The sequence below is a fragment of the Rhinopithecus roxellana genome, chromosome 7 (assembly GCF_007565055.1).
Source record: "Rhinopithecus roxellana isolate Shanxi Qingling chromosome 7, ASM756505v1, whole genome shotgun sequence".
Classification (NCBI taxonomy): domain Eukaryota; kingdom Metazoa; phylum Chordata; class Mammalia; order Primates; family Cercopithecidae; genus Rhinopithecus; species Rhinopithecus roxellana.
This window is the reverse complement of record NC_044555.1, coordinates 57,735,820-57,763,467: the sequence shown is the minus strand read 5'-3', so window position 1 is coordinate 57,763,467 and position 27,648 is coordinate 57,735,820. Positions and strand designations below refer to the sequence as shown.

The 27,648-nt window shown below is 58.5% G+C and overlaps 2 protein-coding genes across 4 annotated transcripts; one reads left to right on the top strand and one right to left on the bottom strand.

Annotated features, from left to right (window-relative positions):
* Positions 1–1,619: 1,619 nt before the first annotated feature.
* On the bottom strand, positions 1,620–10,170 carry SLC6A8 (solute carrier family 6 member 8). Its single transcript, XM_030933473.1, has 13 exons — positions 9,275–10,170; positions 7,639–7,770; positions 6,602–6,851; positions 6,032–6,164; positions 5,007–5,141; positions 4,816–4,919; positions 4,596–4,720; positions 4,164–4,276; positions 3,913–4,050; positions 3,732–3,834; positions 3,547–3,647; positions 3,291–3,461; positions 1,620–3,117 (listed from the first exon to the last, which is right to left on the bottom strand). The coding sequence occupies exons 1-13, from the start codon at positions 9,534–9,536 to the stop codon at positions 2,977–2,979; spliced, it is 1,908 nt and encodes a 635-aa protein (XP_030789333.1). The 5' UTR covers positions 9,537–10,170; the 3' UTR covers positions 1,620–2,976.
* A 149-nt stretch (positions 10,171–10,319) lies between these two features.
* On the top strand, positions 10,320–27,451 carry PNCK (pregnancy up-regulated nonubiquitous CaM kinase). 3 transcript variants are annotated; one of them, XM_030933471.1, is made up of 13 exons: positions 10,320–10,809; positions 11,415–11,600; positions 24,056–24,125; positions 24,494–24,625; positions 24,994–25,068; positions 25,176–25,314; positions 25,523–25,646; positions 25,835–25,910; positions 26,005–26,117; positions 26,199–26,277; positions 26,364–26,451; positions 26,600–26,744; positions 27,057–27,451. In XM_030933471.1, exons 3-12 carry the CDS (start codon positions 24,058–24,060, stop codon positions 26,735–26,737), a joined length of 1,032 nt encoding a protein of 343 aa, XP_030789331.1. In that variant the 5' UTR covers positions 10,320–10,809; positions 11,415–11,600; positions 24,056–24,057; the 3' UTR covers positions 26,738–26,744; positions 27,057–27,451. The 3 variants fall into 3 exon arrangements, with proteins under 3 accessions (XP_030789331.1, XP_030789330.1, XP_030789332.1); XM_030933470.1 differs by lacking the exons at positions 10,320–10,809; positions 11,415–11,600 and adding an exon at positions 23,266–23,354; XM_030933472.1 differs by lacking the exons at positions 10,320–10,809; positions 11,415–11,600 and adding an exon at positions 23,280–23,354 and having other exon boundaries at positions 24,056–24,159.
* The last annotated feature ends 197 nt before the right edge of the window (positions 27,452–27,648 follow it).

Here is a 27,648-nt window from a genome sequence, read left to right as displayed (position 1 = left end):
GTGCAGTTCAGTGGCATTAAGTGCAGTCACTGTGTTGTGCAGCCACCACTTCCATCCACTTCTAGAATTTATTTTCTCAAACTGACACTCTATCCCCACTCAACACTCCTCACCCTGTCCCCAGCCCCTGGTACCCACACTTGCCCTCTGTCTCTGTGGATCTCCCTCCTGTCATGTAAGGCCCTGTCTCACAGGAGCAGAACCCTACAGCAAGTGTCCCTTTATGATGGCTCATTTCACAGATGTTCTCCAGGGTCAGCCATGTTATCTTGTGTTGGAGTTCCTTCCTTTCCTAGGCCGGCTCATATTTCCTTGGCTGGATGAACTACATTGTGTCTCTCCCTTTGTCTGCAGATGACACTGGGCTGCCGCCACCCCTTTTCTCAATTGCACAACCAGCCTTTCACACGCACCCTCTCACGCAAGCCACCCTCGCCAGGCCCCCTTGCCAGAACCAGTGAGCATTCTGCAGGTCACTGTCCTTCACCAGCAGCAGCAGCACTGGACAGATGGAGCCAGCCACTGCTCCTCCCTGACCTGTGAAGGTACCCCACCAGCTCTCAGGCATCCTCCCCCATCGCTGCTGCGTCTCCCCTCTGCCCCTCTCATTGTGTCTCCGGACTTGTGGCGTCCCTGTGAGCTCACCCAGGCTCAAGGCTTTCAGTGTCATCTCTATGTGGTAAGAACTTGCAAAGTTCCATCTCCAGTACTTTCTGGAACTTCTGTGTCCACCTGCCAACTAGACATCTCCGCTTGGATGACACTTCCTGCATGACACACCCAAGGCTGACTCCGGACCATTCTCTCCTTGCCTCCCCGTTGCAGGACCTGGCAGCTCCATCTTTCCTCTTGCTCAGGCCAAATTCTTTGAGCCCTGCATCCTGGTCATGCACAGCCCCTATTGGCTCCACCTTCAAAATTGATCCCTGATGCAAACACTTATCTTCTCTGCTGCTACCAGCCCAGCCCAAGTGACACAAGGCACCTGTTCAGTGACAAATTCTTTTTTTTTTTTTTTTTTTTTTTTTGAGACGGAGTCTCGCTCTGTCGCCCAGGCTGGAGTGCAGTGGCCGGATCTCAGCTCACTGCAAGCTCCGCCTCCCGGGTTCACGCCATTCTCCTGCCTCAGCCTCCCCAGTAGCTGGGACTACAGGCGCCCGCCAGGTCGCCCGGCTAGCTTTTTGTATTTTTAGTAGAGACGGGGTTTCACCATGTTAGCCAGGATGGTCTTGATCTCCTGACCTCGTGATCCGCCCGTCTCGGCCTCCCAAAGTGCTGGGATTACAGGCTTGAGCCACTGCGCCCGGCCAGTGACAAATTCTTGAGGCAACATTTTGAAAATTTCAGCACCCATAGCTTTACACTTACCCTTCCCTGCGGGTGTGGCTGCTCTCCAGCTCACTCTCATCCTGCTCTCCCCAAGTGCCCAGGCTCCAGGTGGATGAGGCTTTCCCTGGGCTGCTGCCTTCCCTACTCCCTTCCCATTCCCTAGAAGGGTGCCGACCTCAGAGGCCTCCAGAGCAGAGCCTTGCCCACCGCAGCAACTCCAGTTGGAAGAGGTTCCCCCTACCTCCTGTACCCCAACCCCTTCTTAGAGCAGCAGAGGCGGAAGCAGGAGCCTGCTTTGGAAAATGACATGTTTTTATTGCTATGTTTGCAGTGGCTTTTTAGCACAGTAAGAATGTCCCTGCAGGCCCGCCACCCTCACCCAGCCCCAGCCCTCCAGCCTCTGTCCGGGTGTCGGGGAAGCTTTTCTTGGGGTCACTCAGCCGTCTTGGGACTGGACGTGACAGACGTACGTGGGTTAAAGCTGCTACACAGAAGACTGGAGGTGCGGGAAGTGCATCCACCTTAAGCCTGGATGTGGGAGCCGTGTCCGGGGTCCCTTCCGGGGGGCGTGCCCAGCCCAGGGCACGGGGTGGGAAGCCTGAACAGGCCAGGTGAGCAGCCCAGGATGGAGAATTGCAGTCTCTTGCCCCACAGACTTGTGGGCAAGGGGACAGCCCCAAGACCCCCACCATGCACTTTTCCAATCCAATCTGGGGCTGGGGACTACACACGCACATCCACACAACAGACTCACACACGCAACAGCTCAAAGCTTTTGTTTTGCCTATGAAAGTTAGATCTATAAATTCACACTCCTTGGCTAGGGGCAGAGGGGTAAGGTGGGGCTCACAGGGATGGGAGTGGTAAGGAGAGGATGGTTTGGGTTCCTTCCTCTTTTTAGAAATATACAAGCAGAAATCTCATTCTCTCAAGTTTTTATAAAATGTGCAAAATACAAGCCTCCATTGCCCAGAGGCACCATTTACATCTGGTATTCACCTTTGCTAAGAGATAGAGATCTATATATACTCTGCGTACTCACGCACGCGTGCACTCGCACCCAAGCTCACACAATTGATATTGGTGGCGATTGGCGCAGGAACCAGAAGGTTCCATTGCTGGCTGGCTCTCTAAGCTTCTATAACAGGGATGGGGAGAGGGGTGTAGCCCAGCTATTTGCCTTGGTTCTGCTGCCCCTCCCTTGCCTCCCTTCTCTTCTCTCTCCCCCCTCCCATCTCTCCCTCCTTCCCTTCCTCACATTTCCCAAGCTGCCACTGCTGCTTCTGGGGTGAGGGGTCACCCAAGGGTGTGCTGCAGAGCAGAGGCTGGAGAGGTGGGCATGGCAGGGGCAGGAGAAGTACAGCACTGTGGGTTGGGGGTGGGGCACTAGGCAGGGCCTAGGACCAGCTTGGCTAGGGCTGGAGGGGGAGAGGCATCTATTTTTGGTGGGCTGTGATATTTTTGGCGTTTTATTAAAAATGGAAAAAGTTGTTTTAGTGAGCACTCATGGTGCTTTCTCCCCTCCTCCCCCAGGCAGACCCCAAAAGTGTCAGGGAAAGGCAGGTCCCCTGGAGGGATGGGGTGAGTGGGGCTGAAGCAGGGGCTGCTATGGCTACCAGAGGTGAGCTGGTGATGTGAGCTGGGCTGTCACATGACACTCTCCACCACGACGACCTTGCTACTCTCGGACACTGGGGTCAGGGTGGTCAGGCCCCTGACATCCGCATCCTGAGCTCGGTACTCCAAGTGGTGGAGGCCCCAGATGGGCTGGGTCAGGTGCTGCCAGCGCTGCAGGAGAGGAGGACATGCTGAAGCCCCCAGGGTCACCGACTTCCTCTGCCTCTCTCCAGTTCCCACTGCCTGCCACCCTAGTTGGGGCCACTCCCTGGCTAGGAAGCAGGCCGGGTTGAATGTTCACAGCAGGGGAGGGGAGGGGAGGGCGGGCTGGGCGGGAGCCTTACCTCGGCTATGGTGCCCTTGGCCCTGAGGAGGCAGCCCAGGAGGTGCAGCGGCACACACAGCATGGAGGACAGCGCAAAGGCCCAGCCCATGGCCTCGCCCCACCACGGGTACACATAGGTGTTGTTGTAGACCAGCGGCTCGTAGTACACAACGTTGAAGATGAAGATGCCCTATGGACCAGAATGCTGCGGTTAATGGGGCCCCCACCCCGCCCTGCCTCGCACCCCACCCCACCCCACCTCCCCTAGCCCTTACCATGCAGACCAGCGGGGTGAAGAAGGACCAGCACCATTTCATCCAGGGGCAAGGTCGGTACCCGATCATACAGGCAATGTCATCCATGAAGCGGTCCGCTCCTGCGACAGGCGAGGCGGGGGGGCTGAGCTGGAGACCTGCCTTCCTGCCACCATCCCCCAGCCCAGCCCTCAGCCATGACCTACCATACACCCAGGCCACCACCACGCACTCCCAAAATGCCTGCCAGAGCAGGGTGGTGCCACTGGCCGAGTAGTAGTCAAACAGCTGGAAGACGTACATCCCGCCCTGGGGGACAGAGCCCAGTCAGGGAAGGATGGCGGATGGCCACCAGAGGTCACAGGCAGACCCCCCCACCCCACTCACATCAGTCACCATGGAGAGATCGATGACAAAGCAGAGGGCACAACAGAGGGCCACAGAGATCTCCCTTTGGAAACGGAAGTAGTAGGAGGCCGGGAGGAGGTCGAGGAGGCCGGTGATGAAGCCTTCCACACCTACAAACTGTGGCCAGGGCAGCTCAGGCCGAGCCCCGCACCACCCTCCCACCCCTTTCCTTGCCTGCAGCCCTCACTCTGCCTCCCTCCTGGCTCCCTGTCCCAGAGCTCCATGCAAACCTGGCTGTCGAGACCAAGCAGCAACAGCATGAAGAAGAACAGGGCAGCCCAGAGTGGAGCCACTGGCATCAGTGTGACAGCCCGCGGGTAGGCGATGAAGGCCAGGCCCGGCCCTGTGGGAAAGGTGCAGGCTCTAGACCTTGCAGCTGACGTCCTGCCTGCGCGCACCCTGAGCCCTGCCTGCAACACTCGCGCCCATGCCCTCTCCTGCCGCAGGAGCTGTGAACCCTGGGTCGTGCAGCAGGGGCTGGGAGGTCCTTTCTCCCTCTGTCAACATTGACAAATCCCAGGACGTGCCCCCGCAGGCCCACAATCTGACAAGTTCCGTTTGAATCCTTGTCACTTTTCAGCATTTATATTGTGTGTTCGTGTACATCATGCATCTGGGTAGCAGTTGCTGCTCCGGAGGCGGGGCTGGGGGTAGGGCCCTACCTGACTCTGCCACCTTGGAGATGTGCACACCCTGCTCTGCAGCCATGAAGCCCAGGATGGAGAAGACCACGAAGCCAGCAAAGAAGCTGGTCCCGCTGTTGATGAGAGCCAGGATGATGGCATCCCTGAGGGGTGGAGGGGCCAGAGTGGACGGGTTAGGCTGCTGGGCAGGGCGGGGCAGGGCGGGGCAGGGCACCAGTAGCAGGGCGGCGGTGCTTACTTGTAGCAGTTGTTGTTGAAGCGGTTGTAGCTGCCCAGGGCTGTGAGGGCCCCCAGGCCAATGGCGTAAGAAAAGAAAATCTGGGTCCCCGCATCTATCCACACCTAGAGGAGGTACGGCGAGAGCAGGCATGAGGGGCCCGTAGAGCTCCCCTGCAGCACCCTGCTGCAGCCTCCCCACCTCCACCTCACCTGAGGGGACCCCAGCTTTGACCAGTCAGGCTTGAGATAGTAAATGATGCCGTCCAGGGCGCCAGGCAGCAGCACTCCACGCACCAGCAGCACGACCAGGACCACGTAGGGGAATGTAGCAGTGAAGTACACGATCTGGGGGGCCAGGCTGCTCAGTGGGCGCCATGGCACCACCTCCCTCACATCCCCACTCCCTGCGCCCCCGGTCCCCCTTGCGGACAGGTATGTTCAGAGGTCCCCATTCTCCTCGGAGCCATGGCTCCCATCAGAGGAAGCTAGGGGCAAGGGTGGGCCCTGGCAATTGCGGGGGGAAGCTCTCTGGGCACCTTGTCTGTAGGACGCATGTCGTTTGGGAGCAGGTGAGCCTCTGGGAGCTCTCCTCAGTGGGGACAGGAGGTGTGGAGCATGTGGGGAGTGAGGGCTGTGTGCGTGTGTGGGCAGTGCAGGTGTGGGAGGCCCAGGCAGGGAGCGGGGTATCGGATCAGGGCCGGGTCCCCTCCTCTTCTAGAGAGAGGTGGGGGCTGAGCAGGTGGAGAGTGGAACTGGGCCAGGCAGAGGCAGGCAAGACGCGGCCGCCACACCGTCTGCCCCCTCTTCCCGCATGCTGCTCTGGGGACCTTGTCCCCCAGGGACCTGGCCATGTCCCACAGCTCTAGACACTGTCTTCTTTGTTTAGGTGAAGACTCAGCCTGACCGGGAGCCCCTAGGGGATGTGGCCAGACTCCGCTCTGGGTCCCCAAGGCAAGACAAGCAGGTAACAGATGGTCAGACCAGGTCCACCCAGACTGTCACAAGAGTCAGAGACTGGCAGGAGGGCACCGGTGGGGGTGATGGGCACAGGGAAGGGGCAGTACCTGCTGGGCCCTGGATGTGGAGGGTGGGGAACGTTGCTTGGCTTTCAGTACCTCCCCCTTCCTTAGGGCTAGACCCTGTCCGGTCACCTCCTGTTGCCACAGGTGTGCCTGGCACAGACATCCAGCTCCCAGGGCTGAGCCACCCTCCCCCCTGCATGCCTCTAGTGGTACCTTTCCCGTGGATTTGACCCCCTTCCAGACACAGAAGTAGACCAGCACCCAGCAGGCCAGCAGACAAAGGGTCACCTCCCAGTTGAGGGCCCCTGGCACCTCCAGTCCCCCAGACAGCCTCAAGACTTTGTTCCTAGGGGAGGGAGGGAGGTCCCTTGAGGCCTGTGCCAGCAGAGGATGGAGCCACAGGGTCCACCCCCAGGAGTCGTGGCTCCTTTCTCTCCAACAGCCCAGGGTTCGGCGGGTCCCTCTTTGTCCATCTGGGCTGGGCCTGGAGCCCAGGAGCCCCTGGCCATTGGGAGACCACTCCCATCCCACCCCACATGCAGCCCCAGCTCCCCCATCAGGTGGGAGTGACCAGGACAGTGATAGGCTGCCGAACCCAAGAGCGAGGCCCGACCTGGCCCAGCCCCTGGGGCTGGCCCCAGGACTCTCTGAGGGCAGGCAGGGTCCAGGTTGGACTGCCAGGCAACACCCTGGCCCCCCCGCCAGGGCCATTCCCCTGGAGCCAGGCCATGTGAGGGAGACCTAGGGGATGGGATGGGCTTGGCCCAGAGGTGCCGGACTCACTCCCAGAACTCAATGACAGGGGACCGGCGGTCAGCAAGCTGGTCACAGGTGAGGTTGGCCAGGCTGGCATTGGCACAGTCTTCATGGCGGAAGATCTCCACACAGTCGGGAGTGTTCCAGGTGTGGCCACATGTGGCCCAGGGCAGCGTGGTGGTGAAGGACTTGACCAGGTAATAGAAGCCCCAGGCCAGCACCATGATGTAGTAAGTGTTGCAGTAGAAGACGATCACCATGGAGGCGTAGCCCAGGCCTGGGGCCGGGAAGTCCTTGCCATGTGAATTCTTTCCTGGCCACCTCCCCCCACCACCCCTTTATCTCCCGACCCGGGCTGGCAATGCTCCCAACGTCTGTCCTCCTGGAGCCTTCTCTGTGGTGCTCCTGACCCCCCTGGAATCCCCCTTGTATGAGCTCCAACACTGGGCTGACTCCCCAGCCTGTCTCCTCTCCTCCAGCCGCCCCCCAAACCCAAGGCAGAGCGAGCCCCTCTCCTCCTGTCCCCATCTGACCAAGTACTGTTGAGTCTCCGGCCTCACAACACCTGGCCCCTTTCTGCGGGTCCCACTGCCACCATGGCGGTTCCAGGAGGTCCAAGCCTCTGCCTAGCCACCCAGTAGCCTCCAGTCCACAGCAGCTGGTGGTGGTGGTCGGTGGGGGGGGGGGGGGGGGGCGGCGGTTTCTAGTAGCCTAAGGTAGTGTTGGAGACAGTTGCCCCCGCAGTGGGCAACCTCAGTACGTTGCTCCACCTCTCTCTGCCCCCACGTCCTTGGGGATAGTAATAGTAGGGCCTACCTAGAGAGCCAAGTGTGCTGGGCAGGTCCGCCCCCAGCCCGGATATGCCTGGCCTGTCCTTGCCTTGTGGAGCTGCCTATGCCCCCTCGAGTCCCCGCTTCCCCCTGAACATCTCCAGGCTCCCCACTTGAGACTGGGGCGCCATCACGTGGCCCCAGGCCTGGTACTCAGGACAGGAAAAAGATATCTCAAGTGGAAGCCAGCTGGGAAAGGGGGGCAGTCCCTGAGGCTGGCCAAGGGCTGCTCACCTTTGAACAGGGGACAGATGTTCCAGACATTGATGCTGCCGGCCTTCATGAACTGGCCCAGCGAGATCTCCAAGAAGAAAATGGGGATTCCTCCGACCAGGGCGATCAGGACGTAGGGAATAAGGAACACACCTGGGGGTGGAGGGACAGGGTGGACTCAGGGTGGCCCCAGACAGGCTGCCCAGGCCCAGCGGGCCAGCCCAGACTCCGAAGGCCCCATCACAACTTCCTACTGGGTGAGTCAGTGTAGGGGTGGCCACTGACTCAGGCCCCAGGTGGAGTCTTGTGGGGGTGGGTTGAGTGTGTTGAAGAGGGGCTACAGTAGCCCCTGAGCCATTGGAGCCCTATTCCCTGGGTGGCAGAGGGGCTCTAGGCCCACAGGGCTTCCACCCCCATGGTCACTTGGGGCGATGGCCATGGAGGACACACGCTCAGACACGCAGGCTGTCCCTAGTGCTGCAGTTCCCTGTTTCAGGCAGCACAGTGGGGTATGTGTGCCAAGGATGGGTGATCAGGCCTGGGGGGCTTGTCCAAAGGCAGGGAGCGTGACTGTCCTACACTTGGACGCCTGCCTGCAAATGTGAGGTCCAAGGCAGAGGATGGGTGGGTCACAGTCTCCTGCTGGTGGGATGGCGATGTGCAAGGACAGAGGGAGACAGGTGTGGGAAGAGGGGCCAGGCCGGCCTTAGCAAGCCCAGGTAGTCAGGCTCTGCAGGAGATAGGCATATGGGCAAGGCCAGACACAGGCCCTGGCCAGCAGGCTGGGGTGAGGGTGGCAGAAGGGCAGGGAGAGCCGGGTGCCACCGCCCCCTTCTCTCTAGGCCTCCTACCCTTGCCCTGGCTGGGCTCCCTCCACTACTCAGAGGCTGAGCTTGGCTGCAACTTGCCTGACTCCAGGTCCCAGCATCCTTCTCCTGACCTTGGGCAAAGGCCTTTGCTCTGGACCTCTGTTTCCCACCCATCACCGGGTCACTTCAGCTTCCAGCAACCCCAGGGCTGTTTTGTAGTCACAGGACACACGCGTGCCCATCGCTGTTGCTAAGCGGGGCCCGGGCGGGCATGGGACGTGCATGCAGTCTGTCCAGTGGCGGCGCCAGGCGGGCCAGGCCGCAGGCTTCCCAAGCCTGGCTCGGGCACCCAGTGTTCCAGGCCCGGGCCAGAGGGGAGGGGCGGGAGGGCTGCGAGGGGTGGGGAGGGCAGGGGAGGGACAGAGTGGCCCATTGTGTGTGTGTGTGTTCGAGTGTGTGCACACGTGGGGGGCCCACACAATATGCCGCTTGTGTGCCCGACCCGCGGGGGCAGCCAGGGCTCCTTACCTCGCGTAGACCCCAAGGCGCAGGCCTGGTTTCCCACCTCGGCGGCCAATCGCTCCTCCCAGCCCGGGAGTCTGGGGGGCAGCCCCGCGGGCATCGCCGGCCCCCTCCCCCCACCCTGCCAGGCACATGACTGCTAGGGGGGTGGAGGCGCCCGGCCCGGCCACCAAGCGGCAGCGGCGGACGAGGGGCGGCCCCGACCCCCGCGTGCCTGGGGGCCACCCGCTGCTCGGACTTCACCTCTCCGCGGCGGCCCGGGGGGTCGGGCGTTGGGGGCCGGCGGCCTGCTGGGGGAGGGGGCCGCGGCGGGCGGGGGCGCTCACCTCCGCCGTTCTTGTAGCACAGGTAGGGGAAGCGCCACACGTTGCCCAGGCCCACGGCGAAGCCCACGCACGACATGATGAAGTCCATCTGGCGCGTCCAGGTCTCGCGCGGCGGCACAGCCAGGCGGCCGCCGGGTGTCCCCAGGCCCGCGGTGCCGTCGCCCTTGGCCGGGGCCCCGTCGGGCCCGGGCGCGATGAGGGGGCCCTTCTTCTCGTCGCCGGACACGCTATAGATGCCGTTCTCGGCGCTCTTCTTCGCCATGGCCCCGGCGGGCCGCACGGCCGGGCCGGGGTCGCGGCGCCTCGCGGGGGGCGGCGGTCAGGCGGGGGCGCCGGCGGCACCGGGGAGGACCCCGAGGGCGCGGGCCCGCCGGGGGCCGGGGGGCGGCCGGGCCGGGGGACGGGGCGGCGGGCGGGCGGCGGGGTGTGGGGCGCAGGCGGCGCAGTCAGAAGCAGTCCACGAAGCACTTGAAAGTGAGCCTGAAGAATCTCATGTGTGTCGGGGGCCCGGGGGCGCGCTGGCGGCGGCGGGGCCCGGCCGGGCGGCGGCGGCGGCGGGTCCCGAGGCTCCTGCCCGCGGCTCGGGCGGCGGCGGCTGCGGCGGCTCCTCGCCCCACCAGAGGCTCACCCTAGCGGGGCGCGGGCGACATCGGCGCCGGAGGTCTGCAAGCGGCGGCCGGAGCAGGGGCCTGCGGCCCGCGCCCCCCGCCCCGGCCGGGGCCCACAGCGGCTGCCCGGCTTGCCCGCGACTCCGGTGGCGGCGGCGGCGGCGGCGGCGACAGCGACGGCGGCTCGGGCGCGCCTCGCCCCCTCCTTCCCGGCGGCGGCGGCTGCAGCCGCTCTCGGGGCCGCGGCGGGCTCAGCAACTCGCCACCGCGCTCCGACTGTCCGTCTCCTCCCCGTCCCCGGCCGGCCGCCGCTTAAAAACCGACTCCGGGGTGATGTCACTATCGCCCCACCCCAACGGCCGGCCGGCCCCCTCCCCCTCCCGCATCCCTCCCTCCCGCCCTCCTCGTCACACTCCGCCCACCTCCTCCCTGCCCTCCTCCCGGGGAGGAGACGCTGCTCCAGCCGGAGGCAGGATGGTTGCTACCTAGGGCGGCCGGCAGCGCCTCCCGCAGGGCCCAGGGCCGCCCCTCGCCCCAGGGTCGCCGGTCCCTAGTGCGGCCCAGGCTTCCCGGCCGGCCGGCCGGCCCCTCCCAGCCCAGGAAGACGTCCCCCGAGCCCCCTCAGCCCTCCGCCTCCCCTTTTCTCCCTTTCTCCCCGCTCCTGGCAGGCTGCAGCCGTCTCCGCCTCGTGTCCCCTCCTTCCTCGAGCTCTGGCCAAGGCTGCCCCAGTGGGGGCTAAAGCTTCCCGGCTACCCTGGATCTGGAGGCCGGGACCAGCTCTTCAGGTGACAGGCCTCTGTGTCTCCACAGTGGGCAGAGGCGAGCCTGCCTGGCTGATGAGCAAGGCTCGACTTTGTCACCAAGGCAGAGAAGGGGCTTGAGTAAATGACCCCGGCGGCCCCCACCCCTTGCCTGGCGTGAGAGTAGGTCGGGGCTTCGGACTTGGGGGGACTGGAGCGGGAATAAGGCAAGGCTGCCCCCTGGTGCCTGGTGGGTGCACAGACCCTTCCCCAAAGCCTCAGCCCTGAGGTCCTGGCTGCCCGCCCCCCACCCACCCCGTGTTCCTCTTCCCAGGACCCTCAAGGCCTCCCCAGCAAGAGTCAGCTTGTTGGGCTGCCTCTCCGCTGCCAGCTGAGCAGCTTGTTTAGAACTTTCTAGGGCTAAGAGTAGCCTGGGGGTGGGGTGGGGAAGGAAGGGGTCATTGTCCTGGCCTGGGAGGTAAGGTGTGCCCCCCTCAACCTCAAGCTCCCTGATCTGATCGTGGACACTGCAGTCCCCAGATGGCTCATCCCGTTAAGCTAAGCCCGAGGCCATCCGGCCAGCTTTAGGAAGAAAAGCAGTTCCGGCCCAAGCCAGATTGAGCTTGCTGGGTGAGGGAGGGGCAGTGTCCCCACCCAGGCTTGGAGGAGGAGCCTCAAGGGGTGTGTGTGATTGGGGGAGACAGGCGGTGTTACCTATGCTTAGACCAGGGATGGTGGGTGGGCACCTTTGAGGTGGCAGGGTCACACTGCTCATCTGAAGTTTCTCACTAGGGTCTTCTCTGGCCCAGCTTTTGACTGAAGCTGGTCTGGGGACAGGGGCGTTAGAGAAGTGACTCATAGATGCCCTAAAGAAGCGGGGCCACTCAAGGACCCAGGACAGAGGGAAGAGGGCTGACCCAGCTGGACTGCAGGCAAACCCCATGGCCTTTGAGGGAACTGAGAAGAGGACCCGGTGAAGTAGGCTCGGAGGGCCTCAGCCCAGCAGGAGTGCGGGGTGGGCGCTTGATGTCAGCAAAGGGAGGATAGTGACCTGGGGGAGGGCCGCTTTGAGGGAGAGCGCAGGCCACCGCCAGACAGCTCTGGGAGCCGCGGGCAGGGGAGACTTTCAGATTTTGCTTGTCCAAGGGGACGGGGTGGAAGGGAGAGAGAGTGGAGGCTCGAGAAGGATGTAGGAGAGCCGATGGCACTTTGGGGAAGTGACCACTGCTGCAGTTCCTCCTCTGGTGGGTTCCGAGGCCAGGGGCAGGATCATGAGAAGTTGCCACCCCTGACTGCTGCTGCCTCTGTGAGATCAGAGGTGGCCGAGGCAGAGGGCGAGGTGGCCAGGCTGGAGGATACTGGAGACAGAAGTGAAGGGTGAGAGGCTGCCCAGAATGGCTGCCACTGCTTCATGGACCCTCGGAGTGGGGGCCCCCACATCTGAGGGGAGGTTCAGTGGGCCCCCATACCTGACTCCCTCGACCTCCTGGAACTGGGCTCTTCTCCGGGCAGCCACCCCTTCCCACACCCACCTTCTTCCCCACCCCCTGCCAGCCCAGCCTGGGGTGCACCCACTACCAGCCCCTGGGCCAGGTCCTCGCCTCCCCGCCTCCAGCTGGTCTGGACCTGGTAGTGACTGAACTCCTCTTCACGGCCTGGGCCAGACCCCAAACCGCATTCTCTGAGCAGCCAGAGGAACCCTCCTGAAGCACAAATCTAAGCAGCCCCTCCTTTGTCTCATCCCTTCGGGCTTTTCTGTGCCCTGGAGGTAGAACTACATTTTTCTCCAACACTACAAGATGGAGTGTGATGGGGCTGCGGCCTCCCAGCCTCAGGGCATTCCCCCTGAGTTTTCCCTCCACTCGGGACCCACAGCCTGGGCTTCCCTTTCTCTGCTGACCTCCAGGACTCTGTCCCAGGAGGCTCCTGAGGGAGGTTCAGGAATCCTCCCCACATCAGCTACCCTGGGAGCCGCCCCTGCCCAGCCAGGGAGAGCTGGGCCTCTTTGAGCAGTGCATGAAGTTCAGGCTGGTGAGGCTGGAGTTTCCGGGGAACCCAGGACAGAACTCTGGTCTCTGTCACAGGCTCTGACCTGGGCGGCCAGTGACAGGGTCTTCTGAGGCTGCTCCCATGAGCTGGTGAGCAGTTGGGGGAACAAAGCCAAAACGATTTCCAGCCCTGGCTGGGTCCTCTCCCACGTCTGAAGGCTTCAAAGCGTTCTCGGGCTTTGTCAAGGCACGTCAGGCTCGGCCTGGGGGCAGCAGCTGCTGGGGAGGGGCAGGGTGGGCTCTCCAGGCCCCCAGCTGAGGGCCAGGTGGCTCTCCCGCACCAGCCCTGTCCACGCCTCCGCCTGTCTTGCCAAGCCCTTGTGTTGTACTCACCGAAAGGGGGTTCCAAGCATGTGCAGGAGGGGGTGGGGGTGCCCTGCGACCTGTGCCCAGCCCAGAGCTCTTATGGTGGCTCCTGGGTGAGAAGCAAACTGTTCTCTGGGGCAGAGGCGACGAAGGAGAGCTGCGCCCTCCCCCTACGGTGTCCCAGGGAGCGGGCGGCCTTTCAGGCCCCAGCTGGGGCTGGAGGTTGGAGTAGGAGCTGAGGAGGAGGGAGAGGGGAGGAGAGGGGGAGCTGGAGGGAGGGCAGGGGAGGGGGGCTAGCCGGAATGCTCCCGTTTGTTGGGGGAGGCCTGGGAATCGGAGCCAGCGCCCACTCAAGTCTAGGGCAGCTGCGGACAAGGGAGGGGCTGGGTGGGGGGGCCACCCGGTCCTGGGGTGACTGGTTATCCTGGGAGGACGGGCAGCTGGAGACAGGGTGGGGGCGCCTCCTCTTCTGGAGGCGAGCCGGGCACAATGAGCTTCAGAATTAGAATAAGCTGGGAACAAAGAGGGAGCCAGAGTCCACCTGGAAGGGCTTTGTACTTCCAGCTCCTGGGGAGGGGGCCGACGTGCGGCTGCAGCCAAGCGGAGAACAGAAAGAATGGGGCTGGGGACGAGGGCCTGCAGCAGGGAGGGGATGGGGGGCAGCAGAACCCCCACCTCCGCCCTTCCCACCAGCTGTGCTCGTTTACACAGACCCGCAGAAAGGAGGCTTTGGTTTTTTTACGTTTTATATAAACTTATTAGACTGGTTTTATTCGTTTTATAGATTGAGAGGGTACAAGTGTGGTTTTGGTTACATGCATGTATTTCGTGGTGGTGAAGTCTAAGTTTTCAGCAGACCCATCACCCTAAAGCCGCCTTGCAAAAACTACCTAACAGTAACAAAATCACGCCCGTGAGAAATCTGATCTAACCAACCCTATCTGCATTTACCCTCCAAACTGCTCTTGTTCTTCCCCGGGCATGGGCCAAGCTAACTTTGGGAGAAATTTAGTTTATAGTTTAAATGATAATAGACCTTCCCAAGATGAAAAACTAATGAAAGACCAGCAGGTTAGGAGGATGAGAGGGGCCTGAATTCTGCTAACATGTAAGCATTAATGATGACCAGCCATTGTTCAGAGGTCAAGAGATTTGTAACTTCTCCGATTACTCCTGTAGATAATATCACTATTGTAGAACCTAAGATTGGCTTTTTGAGAGGTCTTTGCAGATTTTTGCATTTCTCACTACCAGATGGCTCCACCCGGACCACATAGACCTATGACTCAAAGTCCTGTGGCCCCATCTAAAAGCAGACTCAGTTCAGCACACAAGAATCACCCCCCACCCAACCAGTCAGTGGCGCCCATTCCCTAGTCCCCTGTCTGCCAAACTAGCTTTAAAAAACCCTAGCTTTCGGGCTGGGCAGGGTGGCTCACGCCTGTAATCCCAGCACTTTGGGAGGCCGAGGCGGGCAGGTCACTTGAGGTCAGGAGTTCAAGAGCAGCCTGGCCAACATGGTGAAACCCCTGTCTCTACTAAAAATACAAAAGTTAGCCAGAAATCGCTTGAACCCGGGAGGCGGAGGTTGCAGTGAGCCGAGATTGTACCACTGCACTCTAGCCCGGGCAACAGAGTGACACTCCGTCTCAAAAAGAAAAAAAAAAACCTAGCCTTTGGGGCTGGGCACGGTGGCTCATGCCCGTAATCCCAACACTTTGGGAGGCTGACATGGGTGGATCATGAGGTCAGAAGATCAAGACCATCCTGGCTAACATGGTGAAGCCCCGTCTCTACTAAAAACAAACAAACAAAAAAATACAAAAAATTAACCAGGTGTGGTGGCACGAGCCTGTAATTCCAGCTACTCAGGAGGCTGAGGCAGGAGAATCACTTGAACCTGGGGGAGGCGGAGGTTGCAGTGAGCCCAGATCATGCCACTGCACTCCAGCCTGGGTGACAGAGCGAGACTCCGTCTCAAAAAAAAAAAGAAAAAAAAAATCATAGCCTTCAAAATTTCAGGGCAGCTGATTTGAGTAACAATAAAACTCCAGTCTCCTCTACGTGTATTAAACTCTGGGCCGGACCTGGTGACTCACACCTATAATCCCAGCATTTTGGGACGACCAGGTGGGCAGTTGTCTCACGCGTCCATGTGAAGAGACCACCAAACAGGCTCTGTGTGAGCCACAAGGCTGTTTATTTCACCTGGGTGCAGGTGGGCTGAGTCCGAAAAGAGAGTCAGCAAAGGGTGATGGGATTATCATTAGTGCTTATAGGTTTTGGGATAGGCGGTGGAGTTAGGAGCAATGTTTGGCAGATCTCACAAAGTACATTCTCAAGGGTGGGGAGAATTCCAAAGAACCTTCTCAAGAGTAGGGGAGATTACAAAGTACATTGATCAGTTAGGGTGGGGCAGAAACAAATTACAATGCTGGAATGTCATCAGTAAAGGCTATTTTCACTTATTTTATGGATCTTCCATTGCTCCAGGCCATCTGGATGTCTACGTGCAGGTCACAGGGGATATGGTGGCTTAGCTTGGGCTCAGAGGCCTCACACAGATCACTTGATCCCAGGGGTTCGAGACCAGCCTGGGCAACATAGCAAGACATTGTCTCTACAAAATATTTAAAAATTAGCTGGGGTGGTGACATGCACCTGTGGTCCCAGCTACTGGGTAGGCTGAGGCAAGAGGAGCTCAAGAGGTCAAGGGTGCAGCGAGCCGTGACTGTGCCACTGCGCTCCAGCCTGAGAGCAACGCCCTGCCCCAAAACCAAACCAAACAGGCCGGGCGCGGGGGCTCACGCCTGTCATCCCAGCACTTTGGGAGGCCGAGGCAGGCAGATCACCTGAGGTCAGGAGTTGGAGACCAGCCTTGCCAACATGGTGAAACCCTGTCCCTACTAAAAATACAAAAATTAGCCAGACATGATGGTGCACACCTGTAGTCCCAGCTACTCAGGAGGCTGGGGCTGGAGAATCATTTGAACCTGGGAGGCGGAGGTTGCAGTGAGCTGAGCTCGCGCCACTGCACTCCAGCCTGGGTGACAGCGCGAGACTCTGTCTCAAAAAAACAAAACTTTCCTTTTTGTAATTACCCTGCCTTGATAAATCGGCTCTATCTATTTGGGCAGCAGGCAAAATGAACCCATTAGGTGGTTACAACCTGAATAGTGAACGTTGTACCCAGTAGGTAATTTTTCAACCTTCGCCTTCTAGACTAGTTTTAGATGTATAGACAAACTGTGAAGAGGTATCAAGAACTCCCATACAGCCCACCCCCATCTCCCACCTTATTAGGACAGCTCATTTATTGCAATTAATGAATCAACATCAGTTATTGCAAATAATGAATCAACATTGTCAGTAACTAAAGCCCATAGTTTATTCAGGTTTTCTTGGCTTTTCCCTAATGTCCTTTTTCTGTCAGGATCACATGTTGCATTTAGTCATCCTGTCTCCTGAGGCTCCTCTTGGCTGTGACAGTTTCTCAGACTCCTTGTTCTTCGTAGCCCTGACAGCTTCGAGGAGGACTGGGCAGTATGTTGTGAAACAACCTCTCTTGGGAACCTTTTGCTGTTTCCCATGATCAGGTGGGTCTCGGGGTGATCAGGAGGAAGATCACGGGGATGAGGCGCCTCATCGGGGGCCATGTGGACCTGGAACGACTGGCTGGGGTCCTGTTTGTCGGGTTTCTCCACTGGGAAGTGATTGTTCCCCCTTTCCATACTGTGCTCTTGGGAAGGAAGCTACTCCGTGTGGCCCAGTTAGGGAGCGGGGCCACCTCCTGGAGGGGGAATATCTACACAAGTGATGTGGAGTTCTGCACAGGAATTTCGTCTGTTCTCCCACATTTATTTATGTAATCATTTATTTATACCCGTATGCACTCGTACATGTGTACCTTGTATTTGGTTTTAATCTAGCACAACTCTTTATTTTCTTGCTCAGAATTTCCATCTTGGACTGTTGAGGTCTCTTTCAGTTGGCTCCTGTGTCCCTTTTTTTTTTTTTTTTTTTTTTTGAGACAGGCTCTCACTCTGTCATCCAGGCTGGTGGGCAGTTGTGTGATCTCTGCTCACTGCAACCTCTGCCTCCTGGGCTCAAGCGGTTCTCCCACTTCAGCCTCCCAAGTAGCTGGGACTACAGGCGCCCAGCACCACGCCCAGCTCAGTTTTGTATTTTTTGGTAGAGAGAGTTTCACCATGTTGGCCAGGCTGATCTCGAACTCCTGACCTCAGGTGATCCACCCTCCTCGGCCTCCCAAAGTGCTGGGATGACAGGAGTGAGCCACCGCGCCCGGCCACCTATGTCCTTTGATGTCCCTTCGTCACTGCTTGTGTGTCTGCATGCCTGTGTGGGTGTGGGTGTGGCTGTCTGTGTGAGCACTTCCCTACTTTCTGGCTCTATGCTCATCCCTTAAATTTCCTGAACCAGTCCTAGAACCAGCCATTTTCTCCAAGGAGCCATTTTTGAGAGAATGGTGTTGGAGACGAAGATCTGGGCTCTAGGTGTGCCCATTGTTCCTGGAGTATTGCTGCTTCTAGGCCCTCTCTGCTGACAGCAAGAACATATATATATATATATGCATGCTAACCCATATACATATAGATAGAGAGATATATATAAACCCATATATATACTAACCCATTTTATATATATACTAACTCATGTTACTAGCATAACATCCATAAACAGATACATATGCGCATCAGTATCTATATTAAACTCAACACGAGTGCACACTGATGTCTCCAACTCTAATCCATCACCACCTGGGTCATTCTAGCTGTCTGCCCTTGCTTGTCTATAACCTCCCACTCTAAAAGTGAGAAACCCAGGCCAGGCACGGTGGCTCATACCTGTAATCCCAGCACTTTGGGAGGTGGAGGCGGGTGAATCATCTGAGGTCAGGAGTTCAAGACCAGCCTGGCCAACATGGTGAAACCCCAAATCTACCAAAAATATGAAAAATTAGCCAGGCATGGTGGTGCATGCCTGTGGTCCCAGCTACTCGGGAGGCTGAGTTGGGAGGATCTCTTGAGCCTAGGGAGGTCAAGGCCGCAGTGAGCCGTGATTGTGCCACTGCACTCCAGCCTGGGCTACACAGCAAGATCCTGTCTCTAAAAATAAAATAAAAAATTCAAATTAAAGTGAGAAACCTGGCTCCCACCGTCTTCCATCCATTGCCATAGTTCTTGAATTCTGGTATAAAGGTGGAGAGGTTTCAGGATCATTCACCCCTACCCTGGTGGGGAGTGATCTTATCAGAGTACAGCGCTTATGTGTGCTTCCTTTTGCTTTTAGTCTGACAGATGCCACTCATTTCCAGAGTGACTGAGATCAGCCCCTTTCTCCCTGACCCCCTTCAGTAAGGCTGTTTTGTACATTTCTGTTCCTTTTTTGTTTGTTTGTTTTGTACATTTCTAATTGCCTTTTGTCACAGTCTGCATTCCATCTTGTGATCTCCCAACCTTCTAAAAGATTATTTTAAAAGGTGCCTATTTAAGTTCCCTCTGTCTGCCGTAAAGTTCTGTGGATTTTGACATATTCAGAGTGTCACGTGTCCATCATTACAGCATCATACAGAAGTTTCCCTGCCCTACAGGATCCCTGTGCTGCCCCTAGTCAAGCATGATCCCCTCTCTCAGACCCCTGGCAACTGTGGATCTGTTTTCTGTCTTTTTTCGTCTATTTTGCTTTTTCAGGAATGTCATGTCAGGTAAATGGAGTCATAGAGTAGGCAGCTTTGTCAGGCTTTTTACTCTGCAATATGTATTTAAGATTCACTTATTTCTTTGCATGGGTTCACAGCTTTTCCTTCTTTATCACTGACTAGTATTCCATTGTCCAGATATACCACATTTTATTTATTCACCTACCGAGGAACATCTTAAATGCTTCCAGTTTTTGCCAATTACGAATAAAGTTGCTAAGGCTATCACATTGGTCTTTTAGGAAAAAAAAAAAGGCTGCTATAAATATGTGTGTGGTGGTTTTTGTGTGGACATAAGTTTTCAAATCATTTGGGTAAATACCAAGGAGTGTGATTGCTGAATTGTAGGGTAAGAGTATACTCAGCTTCGGAAGAAACTGCCAGCCGTTTTTCAGGGTGGCTGTACCTTGCTGCATTCTCACCAGCAATGAATGGGAGTTCTTGCTGCTGCTCCAGGTCCTTGCCAGCATTAGGGTTGTCAGTGTTTGGGATTTTGGCTATCTAGTAGGTATGCAGCGGTATCTCCTTGTGGTTTTAATTTGCAATTCCCTAATGATGTATGATGTTAAACATCTTCTGATATGCTTACTTGCCATTTGTATTTCTTCTTTGGAGAGGCATCTGTTCAGATCTTTTTTTTTTTTAGACGGAGTTTCGCTCTGTCGCCCAGACTGGAGTGCAGTGGCACGATCTTGGCTCACTGCAAGCTCCACCTCCCGGGTTCACGCCATTCGCCTGCCTCAGCCTCCCAAGTAGCTGGGACTACAGGCGCCCGCCACCTCGCCCGGCTAATTTTTTGTATTTGTAGTAGAGATGGGGTTTCACCGTGTTAACCAGGATGGTCTTGATCTCCTGACCTCGTGATCCACCCACCTCAGCCTCCCAGAGTGCTGGGATTACAGGCATGAGCCACCGCCCCAGGCCATCTGTTCAGATCTTTTGCTCATTTTTAAATTGGGTTGTTTTCTTTTTTTTTTTTTTTTGAGACGGAGTCTCGCTCTGTCGCCCAGGCTGGAGTGCAGTGGCCGGATCTCAGCTCACTGCAAGCTCCGCCTCCCGGGTTTACGCCATTCTCCTGCCTCAGCCTCCCGAGTAGCTGGGACTACAGGCGCCCGCCACCTCGCCCGGCTAGTTTTTTGTATTTTTTAATAGAGACGGGGTTTCACCGTGTTAGCCAGGATGGTCTCGATCTCCTGACCTTGTGATCTGCCCATCTTGGCCTCCCAAAGTGCTGGGATTACAGGCTTGAGCCACCGCGCCCGGCCTGTTTTTTGTATTTTTTAATAGAGACAGGGTTTCACCGGGTTAGCCAGGATGGTCTCGATCTCCTGACCTTGTGATCTGCCCATCTTGGCCTCCCAAAGTGCTGGGATTACAGGCTTGAGCCCCCGCGCCCGGCCTGGGTTGTTTTCTTATTGAGTTGGGTCTTGTCTTTTCTTTTCTTTTCTCTTTTTTTGAGACACAGTCTTATTCTGTTGCCCAGGCTGGAGTGCAGTGGTACAATCTCGGCTCACTGCAACCTCTGCCTCCTGGGTTCAAGCGATTCTCCTGCGTCAGCCTCCCGAGTAGCTGGGATTACAGGCACCCATCACCATGCCCAGCTAATTTTTGTATTTTTAGTAGAGGCGGGGTTTCACCATGTTGGCCCGGCTGGTCTTGAACTCCTGACCTCAGGTGATCTGCCTGCCTCAGCCTCCCAAACTGCTGGGATTACAGGCGTGAGCCACCACACCTGGCATAAGTTTAATTTTCTTAGCAAGGCCATTTTTTAACTTTCTGCGGAAAGGGTACACTCGCCAGCAGTTTTGCCATGCAAGTACACCAAACAAAGGAGGGAAGCAATTTTTATCCCCTACGCAGTTTGTCCGTGCTACTGTGTCCTGTTTCCATTGGCTGGAGCCAGACCTCACAATCTAAACTAAAACCTGATTGGCTAATAGTTTAAAACTTTTAAAAATAGGTAAAAGCAATGGAAGGATAAAGGAAAAGAGGAAGTTGCTTACGAAATGACTTAGAAAAGTAATAATATTCCCAAACAGGAAAGGGACATAGGCTGCGAGCTGGGACATGCCTGTGAGCACGTCCAGCACAGATACCTTGGTTAAAGTACAAGGACATAGAATGTACTACGTGCCTGTAAGCATGTTTAACAGCTACATAGGATAGGGCTTAACAAAGAGTTACTAGCACAAAGCAAGGAGGCTTGAAGGAAGTTAGTCTTTAAAAGAAACTATTATTTCTAACACTTAGGATTTATTTTTTAATAAGAAGGGAAACTTTGAAGAGGAACTTTTTACTTTCTATACTCCATCTCAAAAAAAGAAAAAAAGAAAGTGGGGTCTTGCTATATTGCCCAGGCTAGGCTGGAACTCCTGGGCTCAAGTGATCCTCCAGCCTCAGCCTCCCGAAGTGCTGGGATTACAAGTATGAGCCACCTTGCCAGGCCAGAAGGTGTAATTTCTCTTGTAAACACATGATACAGGCCTAGTGCGGTGGCTCACACCTGTAGTCCCAGCACTTTGGGAGGCTGAGGCGGGCAGATCACCTGAGGTCAGGAGTTCGAGACCAGCCTGGCCAACATGGTGAAACCCTGCCTCTACTAAAAATACAAAAATTAGCTGGGCGTGGTGGCGTGTACCTGTAGTCCCAGCCTACTCAGGAGGCTGAGGCAGGGGAATTGCTTGAACCCAGGAGGCAGAGGTTGTAGTGAGCTGAGATTGCACCACTGCACGCCAGGCTGGGCGACAGAGTGAGACTCTGTCTCAAACAACGACAACAACAACAACAACAATAACAAACCAAAAAACCCCATGATACAATGATTTAAAACAAAAATTGTGCCATCAGTTTTTACATGAGGCCAGGGGCATCTGAGTCACCTCGTGGACCAATACATGCCCGCTGGCTCTTCTTTCCCAGGCTCACTTTGGAGGTGGATGCTTTCCTTCTGGCCTCCAGTTTCCATCTGCTGCCCCTCAGAGAGGTCTCTTTGTGCCATCTCTGTCCACGTGGGCAGTTTTTTATTACTCACACCACCATATTTCTCTGGGACACAGAAATATGTGTATTTCTATTTCTTTTTATAACCCGGGACCATGTTGTAGAACTCTGCTAATGCTTCTTCTGGCTTGAGCAAAGCACCATTGGTGTATTAGACATTCTGGGGAATTATCTGTGGGTATCTGTGAACAAATTGCACTTCCTGCTGTCATGAGAAGGGGCTCAGCATCAGTTCCATTCCTGTTTTTTTTCTGTTTTAGATGTCGGTCCCAGGAAACCCTGTTCACATAGATGAGCAGGTAGGACTGGAGCTTCTGAGTGCCGGGGTCCCTCGAGCCTTCTGCAGTGCCCTGGGAGGGGTGACTGGGAAAGGCCAGTGGGCAAGAGCTGCCAGGGGCCTTCTCAGATTTCCCAGTTTTTACACAGAGTATATATGGGAGTTGAGGTCTGGAAAAATGATTTTTAAAAAAACTCTTCCTGCCCCGCAGACTCTCTTGAAGACTTTGTGTCATACCAGGGCCCATGGGTCACTGTGACGACTGGACCCTGCCACTTGATGGAACCCCTGTGATGCTGACCTGCGGGGATGTGGAGCACAGACCCTGGGGAGGGTACCAGAACCTCATGGGACTGGATGGCGGGCAGCGAGGGGGGTCCAGTAACTGTTGGATGCAGAATTGAATTCAGTCACCCGCACTTATTTCCTATGCTAGTCTTGGCTGGGTTCGCGGAGATACACTCTCTGGGAGCAGACGCTTTGGTGAGGAAGACCAGGCGAAGAAGGTGATTTTTGCTGTTGGACCTTCTAAAGACAGGGCAGGGGTATGCGGGGAGAATTGGGAGAGGCAGAGCCGGGGAGGCCGGTTTGAGGAGGGGACATTTGAGCCGAGATCTGATGGAGTGAGGAGCCAAGCCAGGCAGATATCTGAGCGAAGAACATTCCAGGCAGGGGAGCAAAGGCTGGGACGCAGCTGCAACTGTGGTGCGGGTTAGGGCCAGTCAGGAGGCCAGTGGCCGGGAAAGGTGGGGAGGGGCCAGAGCAGTCATTAGGCCACCCCCTAAGGACTCATGCTTTGACTTGGATTGACATAGAGAGCTGCGGGACGGTGACATGATCTCAATAAAAGGAATGCTCTGGCTGCTGGGTAGAGAAGAGAGTGAGGGTGAGGGATTAATGGTGGAGCCAGAGGGAGCCCAGTGAGTGCTGGGAGCCCAGGGTGGCAGAGCTGTGGTGCAGGGTTGCAGGGTCCTGGAGCTAGGGATGGAGGCTGTTTTTGGGCAAGTGGCCTGGTCGGCCTGTCCTCGGAGAGGCGGTGAAAGCAGAGACTGGAAGGCAGAGAGCCTTGCCGACCTGTGACCGAAGAGAGCTCTCTGGGAGACGGCCACCGGTGGTGCAAAGGTCCTGGGGTCGGCCCAGCCGGGCCGCAGCTCCGGGAGGCGGCGCGAGAGAGCAGTGGGCCGGGCGGTGGCGGCCGGCGCCCGAGCCGGAGCCCGGCGATTGCCTTACAAGGTGCCTTGCGGCGCCGCGGCCGCGCTTGGCCACTGCGTGCTTGGGCGGCCGGCGGGGGCGTGCGCGGAGGGGGCGGGGCCGGCGGGAAGCGGGCGGGGGGCTTGGCGAGGCGGCCACTGCACGGAACGACGCGGCGGCACCCGCTCCAGGTCCGCACCTGCTTCGGGGCACGGGGACGCGAGAGGCGGGGGCGTACCAGGTCCGGCCCACGGCCGCCACAGCCCTGCGCGCCCGCAGCACACCTGTCACGCCTGGCGCGCCCCCTGCCCGCTCGCGCTCGGTCCACGCAGCTCGGGACGCGGGCGGCCCAGGCTGCCAGGTCCCCCTGCTCCGCGGCGCCGAGGGCCGGGCTGCGTCTGCGGCCGCGTGGGTGGCCGCGGTCTTGGCAGGTGGCTGCGCGCGGGGGTCGCAGGTGCATCTCGGGCGGCTTGGTGGCTTGGGCAGCGGGTGCCTGTGGGCGCTGTGCCATGGGTGGCGGGTCTAGGCGGGGGTGGGGGCGTGGGCGCTGTGGATGTGTGGATGGGGGAGGGACCGGCGTGGGTGAGCATGGAGCCTTCTGGAAAGCGGCCGGATGTGTGGAGGCAGAGAGGCAGCATCCAGGCGCTGGTCGCTGTCGGGGTGCAGGGTGTGGGGGCGTGGGATGGCAGCTGTAGGCCTGGGATGTGGAGGCGCGTATGCGGTGGCCTCGCTGGGAGGCGTCCGTCTGGGGGTGTGGACCTGGACGGGGGAGGGGAGGATCGAGCGCAGCGGCAACTGCTGAGGCCTGTCTGGCAGGGGTGGAGGAGGAAGCTGCCCTCGCCCCCGGTGCGGGAGGGAGGAGGGACCCCATCGCCTCTCCCCTGCCCTGCAGACATGCTGCTGCTGAAGAAACACACGGAGGACATCAGCAGCGTCTATGAGATCCGCGACAGGCTCGGCTCGTGAGCGCGCGCGCGTCACCGCGTGTGTGCCTGTGTGAGATGGCACGTGTGTGACTACGCGAGGGGGTGTGAGACGATGTGTGTGTGAATATATAGGGGTGTGTGAATGTGAGTGTGTCTGTGAGATGGCACGTGTGTGTGACTACGCGAGTGGGTGTGACATGATGTGTGTGTGAATATATAGGGGTGTGTGAATGTGAGTGTGTCTGTGACATGGCATGTGTTGAGTTTCGTGGGGGGTGGCACAGGCCCAGGTAGGGCCTCCCCATCTCCTTCACAGGGGGCCCTCCCTGCTCCCTTCTCTCTCCCTCCTGCCTCTCTTCTCTTCCCACTTCCTTCCCACCTCCCACCGCTCGTGTCTGCGGCAGGGGTGCCTTCTCCGAGGTGGTGCTGGCCCAGGAGCGGGGCTCTGCACACCTGGTGGCCCTCAAGTGCATCCCCAAGAAGGCCCTCCGGGGCAAGGAGGCCCTGGTGGAGAACGAGATCGCAGTGCTCCGTAGGTGCGCACCTCGCGGGGCCCTGGAATGTGGCATAGGTCGATGAGGGGTGCAAGGAGTCCCTGGCTCTAGTCTAGGCCTGGCCACCAATCTTTGGGAAGCCTGGGGCAGTGCTCTCTCTGGGCCTGCACGTCCCTGTGGCAGCCAGAGGGAGCTAGTGGATATTGATGTGTGCTTTTCAAATGGGCTTTAGAAGGAAGGCCAGGGCTCAGGCTGGAGCTCCGCCTTCCTGGACCGGGCAGGGGTGGCATGTGGTAGGGAATGGGGAACAGAGGTGGGAGGAAGAGAAGAGGGAGGAGGCTTTTCCCGGGGCCTCAGGACAGAGCACCCCTTGACTCTGTTGGCCCACAGGCGCTTCCTTGCCGTTGCAGGATCAGTCACCCCAACATTGTCGCTCTGGAGGATGTCCACGAGAGCCCTTCCCACCTCTACCTGGCCATGGAACTGTGAGGAGGGCCTGGGCAGGCTGTGGGAGCCGGGGAGGGGCTGAGCAGTGAGTGGGGCTGAAGGCCAGGCTGAGTGCCTGGGTCAGCCAAACCCCTGGCACCCCCAGGGTGACGGGTGGCGAGCTGTTTGACCGCATCATGGAGCGCGGCTCCTACACAGAGAAGGATGCCAGCCATCTGGTGGGTCAGGTCCTCGGCGCCGTCTCCTACCTGCACAGCCTGGGGATTGTGCACCGGGACCTCAAGGTGCCTGGCTGGGGCCTCTGCGCCCCACCCTCCCACTTGCCCACCTGGCCCTGCCTTTGTTTTCCCGGGAGCACAGCTGGGGCCTTTCTTGATCTCCCTCTCCACCAAGGCTCTGGGGAACCTGAGAGCGTGTAGTCCTCATCCTGTCCCAGCACCGGCACCACATCAGGACTGACCTGGCCCTTTTCCCGGTGTCCGTGTGTCACAGCCCGAAAACCTCCTGTATGCCACGCCCTTTGAGGACTCAAAGATCATGGTCTCTGACTTTGGACTCTCCAAAATCCAGGCTGGCAACATGCTAGGCACCGCCTGTGGGACCCCCGGATATGTGGGTGAGGGACGGCACCCTGAGGCTTGCTGGGAGTGGGGTGGCCTGGGGGACCCTAGATAGCCGGGAAGGCTGTTGTGCCGGTTGCCTTTGTGTGGGCCATTCCTGGGCTTGAGTAGGCTGAGCCAGCGACACTGAGCGGCATGGCTGCGTGTATGCCTGTGCGTGCGTCTGTCTGTCTCTGGCCCCCAGCCCCAGAGCTCTTGGAGCAGAAACCCTACGGGAAGGCCGTAGATGTGTGGGCACTGGGCGTCATCTCCTACATCCTGTGAGTGACTGCTGGGAAGGCTTGTCTCCTGCCTGCCTGCCCCTGCTGGGTTGGGGAGGGTGGGACAGCTGGGTGATTCATCTGTGGGTGCCAGGCTGTGTGGGTATCCCCCTTTCTACGACGAGAGCGACCCTGAACTCTTCAACCAGATCCTGAGGGCCAGCTATGAGTTTGACTCTCCTTTCTGGGATGACATCTCAGAATCAGGTGAGCTTCAGGCTGGCCCGTGCTTGGGGGTGATGCAAGGGAGTAGGGACCCGATGGGCTGACCCAGCCTCCCTGTTCCAGCCAAAGACTTCATCCGGCACCTTCTGGAGCGAGACCCCCAGAAAAGGTTCACCTGCCAGCAGGCCTTGCAGCATCTTTGGTGAGTGGGAGCCCTGCTGAGCTGCCCCAGGGCCAGGGGGACTGCACCTGCAGAGAGGCCCCCCCCGACCTTCAGCCTTTCCCCAGGATCTCTGGGGACACAGCCTTCGACAGGGACATCTTAGGCTCTGTCAGTGAGCAGATCCAGAAGAACTTTGCTCGGATGCACTGGAAGGTCAGTGTGGAGACAGACCCAGTGTGGTCACCCGCCGCATCCCAGCTGTAGCCTGATTGCTGTGACTTCCCAGTGGCCACTGCGGTCCTCACAGTCTTGGGGCTGGGGCCTGGCCCAGGCCTGGCCTGATCTCCCTCTCTTCTGGCAGCGAGCCTTCAACGCCACCTCATTCCTGCGCCACATCCGGAAGCTGGGGCAGAGCCCAGAGGCTGAGGGGGCCTCTGAGCAGGGCCTGGCCCGCCACAGCCACTCAGGCCTCCATGCTGTCCAGCCCCCCAAGTGGTGATCTCCAGGTGTGTTTGGGTGGACCCTGCACCCCCGGGAGCTGGCTCCTTGAAGAGCTTAGGGGGTGGTGGCACTCCATGTGGCCAAGAGCTAAGTGGGGTGGCCCCCACAGGCCAGAGGACTGAGGGCAGAGGGAGGAGCCAGGGCCCCAGGAGAGGTGGAAGGACAGGGAGGGCCTGTGGGTGCCCGAGATTGGGCAAGGGAGTGGAGGGGGAGAGGGCCTCTAAGAAATCCGGGATTTGACCGAGGTGGGAGGTGGGGGCACAGGGCTGGCAGGTCGGCTCCTAACTATCCCCTTTCCCTCTGCTTCTCCCTCTCAGGCGGATGCCAAGGCCAAGTGGACTGACCCCTGGATTTCCTTCCCTTGGATGCTTTTGGTCCCCTCCCCCAACCCTTCACCCCTGGGGCTGGCCTCTGCTGGAGTTTGAGATTCGAGGGTGTGGCGCATGGTGCTGGGGTTGGAATGGAGCACCCCCAAGTCTGTCCTCAGGCTCTGCCCTGCCTGGGGGCAGTGGATCCCCTCCCCTGTTGCCTCTCCCGCCCCTGCCCCCCACCCCACCAAAAGCCGAGCAGGTGCGGCAGGCGGGTCTCAGGGCTGTCTTTCCTGCACGGCTGTTCTGTGCTTCGCTGAGTAGGGGTGGTCCTGCTTCTGTCATGGTCATGGCCTTCCAGCCCCCTCCAGTTTCCCCCAAACAAATAAAGAAAGATACAGCAATGGGCCAGTGGTGAACTGGGGGTGCGGCGAGTGTGGAGGGGACCTGGTCACTTGTGGGAAGGAAACCAATGAGACCCTCCCACACGGCTTTACCCACTGCCACCTGAACCTCTGCTCCCTCTCATCATGGCAGCCAAGTTTCCAACTGTCCAAAAACTTCCTGTCCCCTCCCCCCAAAGCACCAACAAGTGGCAGTG

Bases quoted from the DNA above. Each gene is read 5' to 3' on its own strand.
- PNCK (XM_030933471.1), top strand. From the start codon at position 24,058: ATGCTGCTGCTGAAGAAACACACGGAGGACATCAGCAGCGTCTATGAG. The intron at 24,626-24,993 runs GTGCGCACCTCG...TTGCCGTTGCAG, and splicing joins GAGATCGCAGTGCTCCGTAG to GATCAGTCACCCCAACATTG. The intron at 25,911-26,004 runs GTGAGTGACTGC...TGTGGGTGCCAG, and splicing joins GGCGTCATCTCCTACATCCT to GCTGTGTGGGTATCCCCCTT.
- SLC6A8 (XM_030933473.1), bottom strand. From the start codon at position 9,536: ATGGCGAAGAAGAGCGCCGAGAACGGCATCTATAGCGTGTCCGGCGAC. The intron at 4,920-5,006 runs GTGAGGTGGAGG...TACCTCCTCTAG, and splicing joins CAAAGCTGGGGTCCCCTCAG to GTGTGGATAGATGCGGGGAC. The intron at 3,648-3,731 runs GTAGGTCATGGC...CGCCTGTCGCAG, and splicing joins GGTGGTGGCCTGGGTGTATG to GAGCGGACCGCTTCATGGAT.